Source organism: Excalfactoria chinensis, chromosome Z (genome assembly GCF_039878825.1).
Source record: "Excalfactoria chinensis isolate bCotChi1 chromosome Z, bCotChi1.hap2, whole genome shotgun sequence".
NCBI classification, from domain to species: domain Eukaryota; kingdom Metazoa; phylum Chordata; class Aves; order Galliformes; family Phasianidae; genus Excalfactoria; species Excalfactoria chinensis.
Window position 1 is genome coordinate 43271102 of NC_092857.1, and position 19699 is coordinate 43290800.

At 46.7% G+C, this 19699-nt stretch overlaps 1 protein-coding gene across 1 annotated transcript; it reads right to left on the reverse strand.

Annotated features, from left to right (window-relative positions):
• Positions 1 to 510: 510 nt before the first annotated feature.
• FUT10 (fucosyltransferase 10) lies at positions 511 to 12552 on the reverse strand. Its single transcript, XM_072359958.1, has 5 exons — positions 12321 to 12552; positions 10258 to 10453; positions 7937 to 8222; positions 3019 to 3854; positions 511 to 2069 (listed from the first exon to the last, which is right to left on the reverse strand). The coding sequence occupies exons 2-5, from the start codon at positions 10336 to 10338 to the stop codon at positions 1845 to 1847; spliced, it is 1428 nt and encodes a 475-aa protein (XP_072216059.1). The 5' UTR covers positions 10339 to 10453; positions 12321 to 12552; the 3' UTR covers positions 511 to 1844.
• Positions 12553 to 19699: the final 7147 nt, after the last annotated feature.

Sequence of the window (19699 nt, forward strand, 5' to 3'; positions counted from 1 at the left end):
TTCTCATTGCTACAAGGAACAATTGCATGTAAATTATCAAACAAGTGAAAATCTGCCTTTCCAGTGGTGTGAAGAACTTCATAACAGTGTCATCATAAAAATGATTCTCCCTCATATGAGTGACTCCAGAGTGATGTTGCCATTGTTCAGCTCCTGTGGAAATGGACTTCTCCACAGACTGAAAGGGGTGAAAGCTGCAACAGCTTGTACAAAGGAGTGCCCTCTGCAAAGTGATAACCAGTATCACTAAGCTTTCTCCTTCTGCCTCCTATGATGCTGGTCCATGATGTCAGAGTCAGATGTTGGTGGTATGGCAGTACAGGTTGAACCTTCCCACCAATATCCCCTGTAACAGATGGCAGTGGAGGGGCAGTCTGAGTGAATGGCTTCTGATGTGGAAGTGCAGATGAAGCAAACGTATGGAATTTAATTCCTCCATGTGGAAAAAATGGTACTCATTGACATTCATCGATTCCTGGTGAACACTTATGGAGACCAAACAGTGGGTTTGAGCACAGTGAGGTGGTGGTTGGTGTATTTCAAGAGTGGCAACAGTGACAGTGGGTCACCTAGAATCATAGAATTATAGAATCACAATGTTGGAAAGGACCTACAAGATCATCTAGTCCAACCATCCTCCCATTTCTGTTGCTACCACAAGCCACTAAACCATATCTCATAGCTCCATATCTCACTGTATCTCACCTCCGCTGGTGCAGATTTTAATGAGCACAGCATGCAGGCTTTTATTCATTGCTGGCAACAATGCATAGCTAATAGGGGTGAGTACACTGAAAAATAGTGTTTTGTAGCTGAGAATTTGCTTTATCAAATACTTCTATTGTGCTTTTTGTATCTCTTGTAGTTTCCATGGAGGAAACTACAATAGGAGGTCATTACTTGTCATTACAGCCATTAATGGGAAGCATTACTTTTGGAGCAACTTATATTATTCGGGTCTTCCGTGCTAGAACAGGTAAGCAGTTTGCTTAAGCTGTTTTCTTGAGCTTTCTGAAGACTTTTCAGCACCAACTGACTCTCAGTTTTATTCCTGATCTTTCAAGCATACAATTCCATGTTTATATATTATAAAAAATTATTCCATCATCAGAAAGGCAAGAAGGCAAGTGAGATTGAGGCCAGCTCTATTTCTGTGGAGTGGAGACATTTATGTGCTCTGCTTATTTTAGCAGAAGATGGTGGGTAAATCTGAGCCAGCACGTTTTTCATTCAATCTGTCCCTGGACACTAACAGATGGTGCTTTCCTGTGCCAAGTACTAATGCACTTTACATTGGCATTCAGTGTCAGGACACAAAGCCCGCCAAGTCCCTGCCAAATCTGCTGATGCCAGGGAAATTGATAATAAACTAGCTAGGGATACAGTCCCAATTTTTTCCCTACATCCAAAGCAGCACACAAGCTGTACCAGTGTAATGATGTCAGCTGTTCTCCTGCCTGTGGATATCAGTACAGCAAAGGAGGATCCTGGACTGGGAAAGAAAGGAGTCCTGGGGCTATCAATAGGCATGTATCCAAAGACAGGGAGAGATCCATTTGCTTCACAGGGACTAGCTATGTGATTGACATTGGGTCCTAAGAACCCTGATGAACTTGTGCTATAATGCTCAGATATTTGAGCTAATGACAATACATACACATGCACACCTACCATCCAGGAGTGTGGTTCTATTCCTTAGTGCCTTATACTTGCTGAGCACTGAACATACTAAAGTCAGTCTTTCATGCCTATTTCCAGTCCTACATACGACAAGGCAACCTTCAAAATAAAATAATATCCATAGATTTCTCTGGGGAGTTCACTGTGTTTTACAGTTGTTGTATTTATTCTTTGAATACAAGCATCCAAAATTCTTGAGCTGTAAAATTCCTGTTCCTTTCCACCAGCTGCCTCAGCGCCCAGGCTTCCTTCTTGGACTGCTCAAAACTTGCTATCCACATCTCTTGGAGGGAGGTCTTGCTGGGATTTGAAGAGGAGAACCAGAAAGCCTCAGGTTTGGGGCAGTTCAGATGGTTAACCTGAGCACTCCACCTCTGGGGCAACCATCCCTGGCAATGCAGAGAAATGAAAGAAATGGGTTATTCAAGGACCCTGGCAGACAAAGCAGAAAGGTTCTCTGCCATTAGTAAGTTTTTAAAGCATGTCAGTGACATTCAGCCTTCCACCACAGCCCCTAGCCATGCCCTGAGTGGAAATTCTCCCTGAGGTGCCCAGAATAAGGGCAAATTAATCTGACAAGAGCCAGAGTATCAGATCAAGTCTGGTTGCAAACAAGCAGCATAGCTAAGCAAACTTCAAATCCCAAGACAATGAGCTCTACTTTCATCTTTATAATTAATTTGCATCCTAAATATGCACACATTTTGTGAGATTTTTTTTTAAGCAGAAATGAAGAGCAAGTTACAAATCTGATCAGGAGAGCAGACTGGTCTCCATAGTCTGCTTCACTGCAGAGCCATCAAAGCATGGGAAAGGAATCCTGCATTTCATCCATTTTATACCTTTCCATATTTGTATTTCATGCATAAAGATTGGATGTCTGCATAGACTTACACTAGATTCAGCCAGGAAAGTCTTGTTAAATGTAAAGCTTGCTAGTTAGCACTGCCCATTTCAGTTCACCTGTAATAACTTCACATGCTTTCTTCATCTCTCCCCTCCTAGCTGACTAGTTACCATACAACTCAGATTGTCACCGTCACATATTTGGCCTACTGAGTATAAGAATGCTGTAGGGCACTATAGACGCTAACCAGCTCCATTACTGGGCACAAAAAGTTTTTTCATCTATTCTAAGAACTGTGCTCATTAACAGCTTTAAAAAATGATGAAAAGGTGCCCTGGCCAAGCACTCACATCTTCTGCTAACACTTTTTGACATAAGGACATACGACTCAATGACACTGCAATACCAATGATCATAGGCTAGCCGTAAAACTGATAATCAAACTTCCTAGGGGAAATCCGAACCTAGTATCATTATAAAGTCACAAGTACCTTTTCTTCTCTTTTGATGTTTTCCCACACTCTGTTACACACCATGCACTCAAATGTGTCAATGTAATTGTCCTGAGTGATATTTTGCACTCCCCATTTGCGATCCTTCATTGCTGTAAGCAGTCTTGGATTGGAAATGTCTCCTTTCAGTTTCCATTCCAGGTAGGCTTCATACTCCTGGTCATTTTGATCCAACATTTTGATATAGTGGGCCAGCTCTCGAGGGTGTGAAAAACTAGATACCAAGATTGCACTCTTGTTGCTGGGAAGCCAGTCTGTAATGCTGGGAGAACCAAAGTACACAGGTACCACTCCCAGCATCAGAGGCCGCCAGAGTTTTTCAGTGATATAATCTTCACAGATAGCATTTTCAAAAGCAAGAATGAACTTGTACTGCGCCAGTATTTTATAGAAGTTCCCGTCATCCATGGCAGATGGATTTCTGAGATGCTGAGGAAGGTCTCTGTTATGCAAACATTCTCCATAAGAGTCTACTTCAATGTGACACATCAACTCACGTACATAGCTGTCCCGGTCAGAAGGAGCATTGCAGTCAGACTGCACGTACACAAGTGGTGCAAGCCGTTTCCTCAGGCTGTTCTTCATCTGCACTGGGATCATATGTCTCAAGGACCTGAGGACCTCTACACTCTGAAGGTACTGAGTTGTCAGCGGTAGGTGAGAATGACGGCTGAAAGTTGCAGTGTGGTTGAATAAGGTGACAGCTGGTCCATGGAAAAGCTTGTAGTTGTTTTTTGGTGATTCCTCATGGAAAAGAGCCCAATCATGATGGTCTTTTCGAGGAAGGGGTAGGCTGTCTATACTGAAGTCAGTCCCTAGACAAAAGAAAATGGTGTTTAGTCTGGCCTTTCTCTATCATGTCACACGGAAGGACAGTACATAGAAATCCAGTTTTCACTTAACATCAGCCATAACATTGTATTTATGAGATTATAAAGCAGCACCACCAAGAGAGCGCTTCATGCAATGACAGAGGAGTGTTATGACAGAAAGAAGTAAATTTGGCAGCAGAAGAATCTAGAGTCTAGGGATCAGTAGTTAACATTAGAAGTGGTTTACTTTCAAGTCATATTAGTTTAAAAGCCTCTCATTTCAAAGCCACACTAAATTTCACATTTTACTGCATGGAAGGGAGACTAATAAGATGCTTAATAATTCTCTGTCTATGCAAATGGGGGAACAGATGGTATTGCCTCTATCTAAGATGAAAGGGAAATGGTCACTACAGGGATGGATTTGGTTCTAGTACCAAAATAAAAAAGATCACAGAATCACAGAATTATAGGGGTTGGAAGGGACCTCTAGAGATCATCAAGTCAAACCCCCCTGCCAAAGCAGGCTCCCTACACCACGTCACACAGGTAGGCATCCAGGTGGGTCTTGAATATCTCCAGAGAAGGAGACTCCACCACCTCCCTGGGCAGCCTGTTCCAGTGCTCCGTGACCCTCACTGTAAACATTGGACATGGTTTGTAAGAATAACCTGATGTGCTGGAAAGACATTGTATTACAGATTTTGGAAGGCAATCTACTTGGTTTATCACAGAGAAAACTAGCAGATGATATTTCACAGCTGACTACCAGACACATGAGGGAATAACCTCTGGCAGAAGACTCAATCTAATGTCAGGATTAGAGGAAGAGTCAAACCTAAACTCAAAAAAGCAGACCACTACATCTGCTCACACCTCACTGGAAGAACAGTGAGACTCCCAGACAAGTTAGGGTGAGAGCTTCAGGTCAAACCTATAAACATTTTCTCAAGGGCTGGTCTGTGCAAAACTGAATTCAAAGTATCAAATCATGAATCCCAACTTTTCTCTCCCTTCAGTTGCACATCCATGCAACTAGCCTTTCTCCAAGATAAATGCAAGGCTGATGAATGTCTGCCAAGACAATTTCCTCACCATCTTACAGTTATATCTGGTTTTGACTAAAGTACCAGCACTGGCCATCCAAAACTTTTAACCTGTACTGCTAAGCAAGGCAGTGTAAACCAAAACAAAGGTAACAGCTGATTTTGAGGACAAAACAAATCCCCTTTCTTCATACCTAACACTCTACTACCCCTAGCACACTCATGACCTTTTCCAAGGATCTCTGTGACTGTGTAAGACTGCTAAGATGACTCCAAGAGTGACCTTATAAAATCAACAGAAGACCTCGCTAAAGCAGGTCTGATAATAGGTGGCAAGAAGATAAAAACCTCCTATAGTGCAAGACCTTTAAAAGAGCATTGGGTTTTTCTTTGTTTTGGGTTGGTTTTGCTTTAAGGCTACCAAGTATTTGACTTTGTTTTCCACTGAAAGGTGGTCCCAAGCCCAGACGCTAAAAAGGTGAAGTGCTATGCCATGCACCAAAAAAGAGCTATTCATTTCCTCTGTATTTTTGTTTGTTTGTTTTTTTAAATGTGCAGTAATGATGAAATAAGGAAGAAATATTAGAATTAATCAAGTTCTCACAGTTATTCATACAGTGAAAACACACTGTTCTAACTGAAGCCCAGAAGAGAAGCAGCAGTGCATAGTGAAATGTTCTTTATCTTTTCTCAGTTCTTTCTCTTGCAAAGGTGAGGGAGAAGGAAAATTCACTGCAGAGGAAAGGGAAAGAATTACATCAGAAAGAGGATGACATGAAGATAAAAGGGTACCATGTCAAAACTTATTAAACAAAAATGAAATTAGCCAAAGAGAAACTGAAAGAAAAATGCGCAGTAAATAAAATCACTCCAAAATGACTGATTCTAGTAGAACACTTAGCCAGTCTCAATCCTGAAAGCAGACAAAAAGTTTTTGAGCATTAGAGAGATGATAACATCATTATGTTACCCACCTTGTGAAATATAGGAAATGAATGAGCCTATGAAGGGATAAAGAAAGCATAGCAAGATTGCAATGACAAGCAATTTCAACTTTTAAACTATTAGGAAATCTCAGATACGTGATAAAGTGCAAGAGAAAATAAGAGATGCTCTCAAGAGGAGTTCTATGTCTTTGGAGACATCTTTCACTCACAGTTCATATTCCAAAGACCCAACTCTCCAGCAAAGAAAAGCTGGGCATCTCCCTCTACTGCTGATACAGTTTTTCGCAGGAGCAACAGCATTGGTACAAGCATACTCCATGAGTATGTCATGTTGAAAAGGCAAGGTTTGCAATCCCTCCCAAAGATATAGACAAAATCCAGCAAGTGACTGTCACATCTCAGAATCCAGAGGGAAAACTTGACAAAGTCATCCTCCACACCTACAGGTTTGTCAGGCCAGGACAGCAAGTAGAAGCAGCTGTTACTAGCAATGCAGTTCTGCTGAAAAACATCTGCACCCCATTTTGCATAATGTTCTTTTCATTCTGTCAAATATTTGTTTTTTGACAAGTTCACTGAACAAATGTTAGGAGGAATGTAAAGCTGTGACCTAATCCAATCTTAGAATCGCATGCAGATGTTCAAGGTTTCTTTCACTCAGTAGGCTTTTCATTTGCAGATTCTGGAATGTCAAAATCTCCCTTTTCAAAGTCCCACAGTTAACTGCATCAAAGGAACGGGTGGGGGGGGGGGGGGCGGGGGGGGGGAGTGGTATGCTTTTCTGTATTGACACAGCATTATTTTTCACTTTCAACCCCTTGTCTTTGAAGATTTTGGCACAGTGAGAGTGTTTATTGTAGTCTAAAAACAAGTAGCACTTCTGTTTATGTTGATGCTTTCATACACAGCTCAAAGAGAGCATCACTAGAAAAAGTACAAGAAAGGTCTTTAGTCCAGCAAAAATAATCTTTTAAAAATCAGCAAGTAGATCATGTCCTATTAAAATAAATCATCACTGGCTGAAAGTGAACAGTAATCATTCTTTTAATGCTGAAGCAGGCAAACAAAATCTCTGCCAGAGACCAGAAATACCAGACTTCACAACTTTCATGTGATGCAAACCTAGCTTTCCATGTCTTTAATTGGGTCAGCTTCTCATTCCCTCACTGTTATTCATTTGCTTTCATGCTTGACCACTATATTATCAGCAGACAATGCTGACCTACTTCAAGTTCTTAAAAGATTACTGACAAGTTTTTTGGTTTACTGTTAACAACTACATAAGAGACCCCCCTCTCCTCCTATTTCCAGCTCATCTTTGTCCTGAACTAGTGAATGAAGATTTGGAAGTCTGTTTTGTTTTGTTTCCAGACAAAGGGGCTGAATTTACCTATCACAGAAAATTATTTGTCTTTACTTTCCCACCTAAGGTTATTTTATTTCTCTGCTATGGCATAGGGGAAAATAACAAAATAAAGCCTGCTTTTAGAAGATGCCTCTTCTGCATTTTGTTGTTACATTACAAGTAGTGGGAAATTTCTGAGGCAGCAGAGCCAGAAAAGCTCAGCAAGCTGCCCTAGCTGCCATTCCCTGTGTGGAGTCAATACATTTCTTTCAGTATTTTCCATTTACAGTCTGCTGGCAATCTCTTGGCACATGAGCCAGGGCAGTTGCACAGTTACCAGCGAGAGTATTATCTTAAGACAAAAGACTTGCACAAGTGCAACAAAGGCCTTGCAGAACTTCTGCTGGGGGTGATAAGCTAGAAGACTGGAAGAAAACAGCCTGATCTCAGACTCTTTTCATGAGTTGGCAACTAATGGAAAAGATCTTTTCTGCCATAAGCAGGGAGCACATGTGTGACTGGAAAGTAGCGTGAGACAAGGGAACAGTCATTCCGTGGATGTGCATGGTCTCTTTTCAGAGTACTTTTGCAAAGGTCTCTGGACCTCTGATAATGGATTCAGCACCAGGCAAAATTTAACAAAGTGAGCTGTGTAAACCTTCTTCTCCTCACTGATTTCCACCTAGAATATCTAAGAGAAAATGACAGGAGGGAAAGTTTCTGCCTTAGAAAGAAACAGCTCCTTACCATAGAACAAAAAAGCTCTTGTCATCTGACTGTGCTGGTAGGTCTTGTTAATAGTAAAGAAACAAACATCCTCACCACACTGCCCCAGTCTCCCTGTCTCTCCAGTCAGGGGAGACCACCAGAGCAGGATGGGATAGTGATCTGTAACAGGCTCTGTCCTGAAGTTACTGTAAAGTTCCTTCTTCTTAAGCAGGGAAGCATGTCTCTCATCAGGCTTCAGTGGGCCACTGTGTAAACTGGAGACTGCTGCTTCCTTATTCTCCGAATTGCCCAGTTCAGTGATAACCTTCAGGAGAAAAAAACAAACATATCATAGTGCATCACTGCTGTTAGCCAGAACATTTGCCTGACACATTCTGTTTCAAGCGTCAAGTAGTAAGTAAGCCTCCGTAAAATTTCTATCAGCTAAGGAAGTGAAAACACTTCACTAAAGCACTGTCAAGGTGATTTACTTCAGAACAGAGAGAGCTTCAATTTGAATAGGTAAGGAAGGGGAAGTAAATAAATTTCTGTACTGAGATACGGCCACATCACACACAATTGAACAACATGAATTCTGCTGTTTTCTCAAAATAAGCCGTATAGTAGGTAAGTTTCTTCTAGAAATTATCTGCAAAATGAGGTCTTCACATGCCCATGCTTCTTAATTTTTAAATCAATGACTGAATATATCAGATGCAGATAAATCTTAAAGAAAACTTAACTACAACTTCACATCCAGGAAAAGGAAAAAAAAATCTGTACACAGAGAAGTAAAAGATTTGCCAGTGTAAACCATCATTTATAGATTAAAAAAAAAAAAAAAAAAAAAAAAAAAAAAAAAACACAAAAAAACTATGAGGAGCCTTAAAGAGCCTCAACTCATAGAAGAAACCTCCAGCAGTGCCTGCCATCAGCCATGGGAGAGAACTACTCTGAAAATCAGGCTTCAGTAGTCCTAGTATTTGTGAAAATACTTTTCTACAGGTACAATGGTCCATGGTACAACTGTCCTAGGGCAGGGAGGTCTGTTGAGGGAAAGTGAAGCAACAGAAGTGGCATCCACAGGTGATCCCATAGGGTACACAGAAGCTGCCCTTAGTCTCAGCAAGGCAATGACCTTCCTGCTACCATATGGATGGCTTTTTGCACGTGCATCTTCACAGGCAGAGCTTATTTTTATGTGTGCATCTTCACAAGCAGTGCTTAATGCCACCCCAGGAACAGCTGCAAGAATGATGGAACTCAGACCCACCAGACAGCTTTGGCTCACAGCGCTTCCACTTTTTGGATGGCTCTGAAGGAGGATATTGGAAGGTAGGAGAGTACTGTTTATACTAAGTTAGCTGAAAACATTTATCTTCCCTGACAGTGTTACTGCATGCATTCATTTTACTATTTGCTGTGTCATTCACTGTTACTGTCTAGTAAAATACACTGATTGTAACTAGACTAAATAGGCTCTGTGCAACACAGGATGCTGAGACAACACACACAATCAGCTGTGCAAAATGCAGCTGCACAGAGAATACAGAAAATACTCACACATTTGCAAGTAGACAGGATACTGGCTGGGGTTAAGATTTATTTGTCAAGGAATTTGGTAAGATGTAAGTGCAGTAATATAACTCAAATAATCCTGTAAGAATGTACACGTCATTGCTTCATGTGCACTTCCATGTTAGATGCCATTGTGTCAGAATGCCCCTCTGCTGCCATCTGTTGCAGCAGCAAAATTTAATGGGATATTGGTGGGAAGGTTCAGTCTCTACTGCTGAACCACCAATATCTGCCACTGACATCATGGGCCAACATCACAAAATAGGAGGTATTTGCTTTGGAGCAGCCCTTGCAATATTCCTCCCCATTCTTTTTTTTTTTATTGACCATATACTGACTTCCCAGTGATAAGTATGGCCAACGCTAAGTCAAGCCTCCTGGCCTGCTTGCTGACTGCTCAGATCACTGCCTACTGATGAGCTCAAATGATTCTCATCAGCCTGCCATATCAGACTGACCTGGGTCCAGCCATAACCCTCTGTCTCACCATGTTAAACACATGGCCTTGAGAAGACTGAGAAGGCAGTGCTGAATGGAGGCAGTGAACCATGGTGTGGCCTGGTACACCACTTCTGAGGAACTCCTCCAAAAGCCAAGGAGTTCCCTACATAATGCTAGTACTGAGGTCAGGTGGCATCACCAGGTCAATCCTGCTGACAGAGTGTCTTCAAACATTACTCTCACAACGTTCACTGCCTTGAATGATCCCCCTCATCTGCCAGAATTGTGTCATATTTCTAATATGATCACATATATACTCCCCCCTGCCCTTGCCCCTGTACCTGGAGTGTCACCACAAGGAAAAAGAAAGCTGCAAAGCAGATGCAAGATGTCCACAGCCTCTTCCTTCTCATCCTGACCATGCTGCAGTCAGGTCCACAGGGTGCCAAGGGCAGTCAGAGCGAGGTGTCAGCAGGACCTCTATGTCTGAAGCCTTCAGCCTTTGCAGCAGTGCTGTTCCATGCCATCTTTATTCCACTTCACAAGGAGTACAGGTGAAAAAGAGTACAGCATCAACCATGAGTGCTCCTCGAGTTTGGTGACCAACCTGCTGTCTACCTACAGCTTTCTGCAGGAGCCCAAACACTGATCTGAGCCTGCTCAACCCTTAGATAAATCAGATAGCAGCCTGCACAAGCAGCACTCACACACTGCGCTCTGCCTCTGCTCAGACTGGGCTTGGCCTCCTCTCAGAGCAGCCTCACATGTTCCCTCACTATGTAGGCAGAAAAGAGAGATACTGTTGGCTCTTCCCTCTGGGGACATGCTTATCTGAGCTTCAGGTGGCAAACTGTGCTGCTTTTCAACAGGAGAGCCATGTAAGATTTCCCATCCCTTGGCAAGCCAAGAAATTCTGCTGGAGGAGGCATACAACTGTCAGACTTTGAGACTACTACAACATTCTTCTAGACCTTCTGTTCCCCAGTATATCACACCCAATGCATGAAGAAAATAACTACACAGCACATAAACTCTCTCCAGATCCAGACATGAATGTTTAACAAGTTTCCTTTCCCCTGCAACCTACATCTGTGCTAGGCTGCCTGTCCTCAAATGACTTTTCCCCTTTAATGACACTCTTTATTCAGTTTTCACAAATCATTTTGCCGTATGTTGGATGTTACTGAGCAAAATTCCCCGCTCCTGACAACTGGAATTAGTACAAATCCCAGTAACAGAAACAAACAAACAAACAAAAACCCACAGAAGAAAGTCAAGAGTTTTCTCTCAAGGTATAGGAGAAAGGTATATGTTGAAAATTTGGATATTCTGAATTCCGAAAGCAGAACAACACTCTTTCTTTAAAAAGTAAACTGTTATACTTCTCTTACAGTGATGCGCCTTCTGGAATTTAGCCCTGGCATTTCTTCTGCAGGAAGACATATGTGACTGCATTCCCTTCACATGTGTGTGCCTACCAACTTCCCCTACATGCCAACCCCACTCCTGAAGTGTTAGAACTCCTTCAGAGAGATAGGTCCCACTACTCCAGCCTGCCTCCCACCTCTGTGCAGCAGGCACCTAGAAACAGAAGCCGGTCCTGATTCTGCTTCCACTGTAACAAGAGTTCATCCCTTCCTATCAACCAACAGAGGAGCCTTTTCTATACAGCCTCACATGAAGCCATGCTGGGGAAGTTCTGCTGTGCATGGGACAGTAGCTTTCAAAGGTTCTGTGCAGGCACTGAAGTGCACCACTGCCAGGTCAGTGCTTTTGAAATCAGGTGGGATCTTCTGGGCTCTGTTCTTTCGGTGCTTCCTCTGCTACTGCTGAATTGAGGCAAAAGGAGGGAGGGGAAGGAGCTGCACTGTGACCGCAGCTGTAGCAGTGAAGACATGCTCAGCCACGCACAGGGAGCACTTCAGCTCCTACAGCATTGGAGCAGGGCTCTGATGATTTACTGAGAGCCCACCTCTCCCCACGCCCAGTTACAAATGCAGGGATCTTCTTGGTTCTAAGAAAGGGAAATACTGACAGCCCGGACTAAGACAGAGGAGGCTTGGCTCTTGTACCTGCTCACGTCCGTCCCCAGCTGCAGCAGCGCAGACCTCCCGCATCTCAAGCCATCTCGAAGGACTTAAGGGCAGCGCTAGAAACCTCATCACACCTCTCGACGTCCTGTGCAACGGGGCAGCCCCCGGCACGCCCTCCCAAACTTTTCACCACACCTTCTCAACCTTCCCACCGGACCTCCTGCCGCCCCTCCTGACAGCCCCCACGCGACTCTCTCCCCTCCCGTTCCTTCCCGTCGCGTCCCTCATCGCTGCCCGGGAGCTGCAGTCCCGGCCTCCACTCGCCCTCGGCTCCAGCATCCTCTGCCCGGGCGGCCCAGCGTAGTACTCACCCGCCTGATACCCCTGTCGCTGTGCTGTTAGGCTGGGGGCTGTTTTGTTGCAGATTATTGCTGGAGTTTGCTTTGGTTTGTGTGGTTGTTTCGGTTTTTTTTATTATTATTATTATTATTATTTTTTGTTTGTTTGTTTTTTAAATTTACTTTCAGTTTGAGCCTCTGCTCGGGGCGCGCTGGGAAGCGGAGGCGGCTGCTGGCGAGCGCTGCGCGGGGCCCCGCGGAGGGCGGTGCGGATCCGCGCCTTCCCCGCCCTCTGCCTTCCTTCTCCCCATCACTGAGCACCTCCCCCAACCAGAAAGAATTCGGCTTTTCTTGGGGTCCCGTACGCTTGAAAAGGACCCCGCGCGCCGCCACTCCGTGCCCGCCCTGAGCATTCCTCGCACCACTCTGCTCTGCGGGACATAATCCTCGGCAACTGAAAAAGAAAGGGAAATCTGCTCCTGCCGCCGATCTCCAAAGCTGTTAGCATACCTGCGCTTTTTGTGGCTGGGTTCTTTTCTGTTGTTGTTTTGGTTTTATTTTATATAAATATGTTATATATATATGTTATGTATATATATATATGTTTCTATAAGACTGCCGTTGTTTTAGCAGAAGCTCTCTTCAAGAGGACTTGGCTGTGCTGTGCAGAGCCACAGTGCTTTCAGAAAAAGCAAATGCGTCATGGAAGTTGGGAAGCCTTGGAGTGCCTGCTGGCCAGACCAGTCTTGCAGAGGGAGCACAGCATGGTCCTTGTCCCTCGGGCTCAGCGCTGAGACACTCATCCTGAGCACAAACACAGCCACACTTGTGACAAACTGATGCTGTCATCCATCCAGGGCATCCCTGTGGGCTGTGCATGACCACCAGCACCCAAACGGCTGCCAGCCTGATGTCTACCCTAATCTCTCTCAATTGCAGTTTTTGGCATTTGCTGTTTAAAGTAAAAGGTACTTGCTCAGAAATGCTGGTTGTGTAGGCTCAGGGCAGAGCCAATGTTTATGTATCCTATGCATACCTGTAACCATATATGTGTATATAGTATGGATCTACCTGGCATGCTTGTAGTCATACACACATGTATTTGAAACTTCAAGCACTGAAGGAGAAAGTGAACAAGGATGAGAACACAACAGCACAACAGGCTGGAGGTCCTCAGCACAAGATGTGGAGCTGTTGAAGCAGGTCCAGAGGAGGCCATGAATATGCTGAGATGGGCTTTAGCATCTCTTCTATGAAAAATAAGGGCTGAAGGTGCTGGCCTGGTTCAGCCTGGGGAAGAGAAGGCTGTGGGGGGACCTCATTGAGGCCTGTCAGTACCTAAAGAGACCTTAAAAACCGGAAGGAGAGAAACTTTCTACACAGTCTGATAGTGATAGGACAAGGGGGAATCTAAATGAGGGGAAATTTGTTAGGTGTCAGAAAGAATTTTTTACTCAGAGGCATTGCTCGTATGGGCTGCCCAGAGAAGCTGTGGGTGTCCCATTCCCAGAGGTGCTCAGGGCCAGTTTGGATGGGGCACTGCACAGCCTCATCTGGTGGTTGGCAGCTCTGCTCATAGCAGGGGGTTGGAATTGGGTGGGCTTTACGGGCCCTGTCAACCTAAGTCATTCCAGTCTTCTATGATTCACTTCACTCTTCCTTTCCCCTGGGAGTAAAAGCAGAGAGTCTGATGACTTCTGGGCAAGGAAAGGTAGCACAGCCCAGGTGGGAGGGGCCAGGGAGCTGCGGGAGGGAGATTACCAGGGGAGCAGAGGGTGGAAAGGTCCTGGAGGAGGCAAAGCCTGGCGTACCACAGTTGAAATGTGTGCTGGATATAACTTACTTATCCAAATACTGAGCACACGACACACTTCCTTACGCTACGGAGGAGTTGTGTGTGTCATGTTCCAGAAAGGCTGATAGGGTACCCAGCTGACAAACAGCAGCCCAATCAGTCATGCAGGTGACACTGACTGTGTACACCTTGCCCCTTTTCCTTTCCCACCTTCATCCCATCACTGAGCTTGACAGCAGCCCTTTGGAGCAGGGCCCACCTCTTATACACAGTGCACCACGCAGCTCTGACTCCCCTCTGAGCTACCAAGCTCCTCCTAAGTCAAAAACTAACAAAGTCACTGCAATGCCATGAGCGGTCCATAAACTAAACTGAGCAGCGAGGGATGGTTCAGAAGCCTTGATGTGATCCCATGACAACTTGGTCTGGTCCATCACTTTAAAACACAGTTATACTGAGGGCTTTTGTGCACTCTCATCTTGCAGACTCCTAAATTGCTCTCATTAAGGTATAACTTTTCTGTAATCCATTTCAGCCTCCAGGCAGGAGAATTGCTTTCCTCGGTTACCATCCATCCTATCCTTAGAAGCGGTGCACAGACCCCAGCAGTCCGCAACTCAGACTGAACGGATAGAAAATGGTCCAGAGGGCAGTGAGGTGTCCATCATATGCTTCCAGCCCCGCACCTGAATCAGCAAAATCTCACACCGGTTTCGTTCCGTCTGGCAGCTGAGAAACTCGCTCTTGGTTCTTGTCCTGCCACGCCACCTCGAGGCAACAAGCGCCTCTTGCAAGATCTCTCTTGTAATCTAAGTTAAACAGACAGAGAAGGTGACCCCAGCGTAAACCGCGGCAAGGGAAGGGGCAGGGGCAGGTTGTTCTGTGCTTGTTCTGGTGGAAGCTTGGCCAAAAAACAAATGGTTGCTCAGTGTCACGGGTTACCTAGATTTACCTGTGCCCGTGACAGGGGCAACTGCCCTGGAGGGCCCCTGGCCTGGAAATGAAGGGAAAAGGAGGAATGGAAAAAACAGCAGCAGCAATCTAAGGAGGAAAGCTTATTTTACTAAATACAATATTGGAATACAAGATAACACAATATAATACAATATAGTTGAGGCTAATAAATCAAACAAAACAGAGAGAGAGAGTCCCCGAAAACCGAGAGGCCTACTGTGAAGTCTAGGTGACACGGCTGGAATGCTTCCCACTCCCTGGGAGTCCGAGAGAGAGAGAATTCCAGCCTGGGAGCGAGATTATATATGTCCTCCTCCCGTGATTTATCTCTGGCCGCGACGTCCTCTGGGATATGTAGTTCTCCTCCGAGAGCTGAGTTCTTGGGACGCTGCCATTCCACAGAACTGGAGCACGAACCTTCCAATGATCCATATTGCGCATGATGTTATGATGTAGAATATTGACAGCAACACCACAAAGCCATGACACTCAGAAAGCAGAACTAATAAACAAGAATTCCTAACGTTGGTGGCTGAAGTGCCCTTTGTCCATGCAGAGAGCAGATCCTTTCCTACAGCCACCCATAGGATACTCAAAGGCCACTCTTGGTTCTCCTCTGGAGCCTCCTCTCCTCAGCCAGTCCTCAGAGGTGTTCCATCGTTGGATCTTTTCTGCAGCCCTCCTCACAGACTAACAGGTCTGTGTCTCTCCCAGGCTGAGGATTCCACATCTGGACAGAATACTTCAGGTGAGGCCTCACCAGCACAGAGCAGAGGGGCAGGATCACCTCCCTCACCCTACTGGCCACACCGCTTTTGATGCAGCCCAGGATGCGGTTGGCTTTCTGGGCTGCAAGGGCACATTGCTGGCACACGTCCAGCTGCCATCCCCCGTACCCACAGCTCCTTCCCAACAGGGCTGTGCTCCATCCTTACATCCCCTGGTTGGGAACCCAGGTGCAGGCGCTGTGCTTCACCTGCTGCTTACAAGATGCTGCCTCAGCCTCGCTCTGCTGGGAAGTTGAAAATGGTTGGAAGGGGACATCTTGTGTGTGTTTCAACCCTGGGAGAAGTACTGCTAATGGGGGTGCACCTCTGCTCCTCAGCATCAGCAATGCTGGGGGCCTGCTCTCTGTGGCTCCATCAACTTCCACCCCAGTGGCTGTTGCAGTGTTTTCAGGAGCCTCAGTGTACTTTTCCCACGTTGTTCCCTCTGGGGAGAGCAGAGGGGACCCAGGAGGCCAAAGGCAGACTCTAAAGTACCAAAAACAGAGAGGCACTTACTGGTTTTGCTTTAGAAAAGACCTTTAGGTTTTTATTGTTAATATTCTGCATTGTTTCTTTCAATAGTTTATTGTCCAGTTTTGATACCAAAGTCCTCAGAAAAGCACCTGGAAGGAGCTTCGTGATGAATGCCATCCCTTCTTCCCATCCAAAACAGAGCCTTTTGCTTCTCCAGTGGAAAGCTGCCTCTCAACCTTCTTTGGCACTGCCTGGGAGCTGCAGGGAGCTTGAGGCTGTCTGCTGCATTCCTTCTGATCCCAGCGCAGCTGCTGAGAGGAAACCAGTCCCAGTCCTGCCCTCTTCCTTGGGACTTGTCTGGAGGCCACAGGAGCTCGGGGCCACCTGCTGGACTCCTCCTGTTGTCCCGGTGCAGAAGCATAGAGGACAGCAGTCCCCAGTCCTTCAGTTCTCCTCAGAGTTTGGGAAGGAAGAGATGGGAGGTCTTGGAGAAGGATGAGGATGGGGGACAGGGAAGAAGGGGCTACAGAGAGCAGCAGCTGGCCCAGGGGCTCTCTGGCAGACTATGACTCTTCAACACCAGGATGGAAACCGAGAGCCCCTGATGCGCCGCCAATGGATGTAGCGATGTCTCCAGGCAAGCATGATGTTATATTACAGAATTATAGAATTATAGGGGTTGGAAGGGACCTCTAGAGATCATCGAGTCCAACCCCCCTGCCAAAGCAGGCTCCCTACACCACGTCGCACAGGTAGGCATCCAGGCGGGACTTGAATATTTCCAGAGAAGGAGACTCCACCACCTCCCTGGGCAGCCTGTTCCAGTGCTCCGTCACCCTCACTGTAAAGAAGTTCTTGCGCACATTCGTGCGGAACTTCCTATGCTGAAGTTTCAGCCCATTTCCCCTAGTCCTGTCCCCACGCACTACTGAAAACAGACCAGCCTCGCCACTATGGCTCCCACACTTCAGGTATTTATAAACCTGGATCAAGTCCCCTCTCAGCCTTCTTTTCTCAAGGCTAAACAGACCCAGTTCCCTAAGTCTCTCCTCTTAGGGGAGATGGTCCAGGCCCTTCACCATCTTTGTGGCCCTCCGCTGGACTCTTTCCAAGAGATCCCTGTCTTTTTTGTACTGGGGAGCCCAGAACTGGACACAGTATTCCAGATGAGGCCTCACCAGGGCAGAGAAGAGGGGGAGGATCACCTCCCTCGACCTGCTGGCCATGCTCTTTTTAATGCACCCCAGTATGCCATTGGCCTTTTTGGCTACAAGGGCACACTGCTGGCTCATGGCCAACCTGTCGTCCACCAGGACGCCCAGGTCCCTCTCAGCAGAGCTCCTCTCCAGCAGGTCTTCCCCCAGCCTGTACTGGTGTATGCAATTATTTCTACCTAGATGCAAGACTCTACACTTGCTTTTGTTAAACCTCATCTGGTTTCTTACTGCCCAGCTCTCCAGCCTGTCCAGGTCTCTCTGAATGGCCGCACAGCCTTCAGGTGTGTCAGCCAATCCTCCCAGCTTCGTGTCATCAGCAAACTTGCTGAGGGTGGTCACTATCCCCTCATCAAGGTCATTGATGAAGATGTTGAACAAGACTGGACCCAGCACAGACCCCTGGGGGACACCGCTAGTCACAGGCCTCCAGCCAGACACCGCACCGCCAACAACAACCCTCTGCACTCTGCCAGTCAGCCAATTCTCGATCCACTTCACTGTCCACTCATCTATCCCATACTTCCTCAACTTTGTTATAAGGATGTCATGGGGGACCGTATCAAAAGCCTTACTGAAATCAAGGTAGACTACATCTATCGCTCTCCCCCCGTCCACCCAGCTAGTGACATCTTCATAAAAGGCCACCAGGTTGGTCGAGCACGACCTCCCCTTGGTGAATCCATTGCTTGCCTGGGCCCAAGGAAGGTGAATCCACCTCCATTGCTTCGTCCTCTGGAGGTGGGTCCACCTCCATGGGCTCAGCCTCACTTTCTGGAGGATCTACAACCATTGGCTCTGGCTCGCTGCTGCTCTTGAGAAGCCGAGGCTTCTTTGGTGGAGGAGGATCCATCCTCCTCCACAAATGCTCCCACAATGGAAGAGAAGGCTCTCTCTGCAGCTCCTGCTCACAGATAGGTGCTTCCATGACACGAGTCGGTCAGCGACTGGCATTCTGTTCTCAGGGTCCCTGTATATAGTGGTCAGCAGGGTGGTGGCTTGTGACATCACATGGCCATGGTGCTGTGACCCTAAGAATGTACTGTGACAAGCAAACCATGGCTGTGTTGGGCGAAGGCAGACTGTGTCCTGATGGTTGCCCTGCTTGCCTCCAATTCGATTCTGCAGGGCTCCATTTTAGGGCCTTTTCTCTTTCGTGTTTTCACTGTTGATTCCAATAAAGAGCTGGAAGTTTTGTGAAGTAAATTTGTGGACGACGCTAAAGTGGGAGGGGCCTTGACTCCCTCGAAGGTAGAAAGGCCTTGCAGCAACATCTGGCCAAATTGGAGCATGGTCACCATCTGCGTGAAGAAGAGCAGCTGCTGGGTTTTGCAGCTGGGATGGGCAGCCCTGGCTCTGTGCACAGTCTGGGGGGGCGACGGGTTGGAGAGCAGCCCCAGAGAAAGGGATCAGGGTGTTCTGGTCGGTGGCAAATTGAACCTGAGCTGGCAGCACATCCTGGCAACAACCAGTACCCTGGGATACATCAGGCCTGGCACTGCCGGGCAAGGGAAGCGGTTGTCCCACACTGCTCTGGGCTGTGCGGCCTCACCTCGAGCATTGGGTGCAGGTTTGGGTGTCACTATGTAAGGAGGACATAAAGCTATTGGAGTGTCCAAAGGAGGGCTACAAAGATGGGGAAGGTTTGAGGGCACGGTCTGTGGGGAGCGGGTGAGGTCCCCGGCTGTGCTCAGCGCACAGCAGAGGAGCTGAGGGGAGCCCTCATGGCGGCTCACAGGGAGCGGAGGGCAGCGCTGAGCTCTGCTCTGTGTGACAGCGACAGGGCCCGAGGGAACGGCACGGAGCTGTCAGGGGAGGGGTCTGCACCAGAGTGCGGTGGGCATGGCCCTGAGCTGTCAGAGCTCACAGAGCACTTGGCTTTGGGTGATCCTTTGTGGAGCCAGAGGTTGGACTCAACGATTCTTGTGGTCCCTTCCAAGCCGGGATATTCTGTGATGTACCAGAAGTATTATCCTGATGCTGTGGGTCTCACCTGAAGGAAGACCCCAGTCCTTATGTGAAGGCGGGCTCTCATATCAACCAAACGGCATCGGGCACAAGTCTCTCCTCGCCTTTCTCATCTTGTTACCGTGTATAGCTACCCTAGCATAGGCGGCCCTACCACCCCGCAACACCAGGTGGCGCTCTCCCGCTGCCTTCGGCGCTCTGCCCTCTGCGCTCTCCCTCCCTCTCTCTCTCCCCACTTCC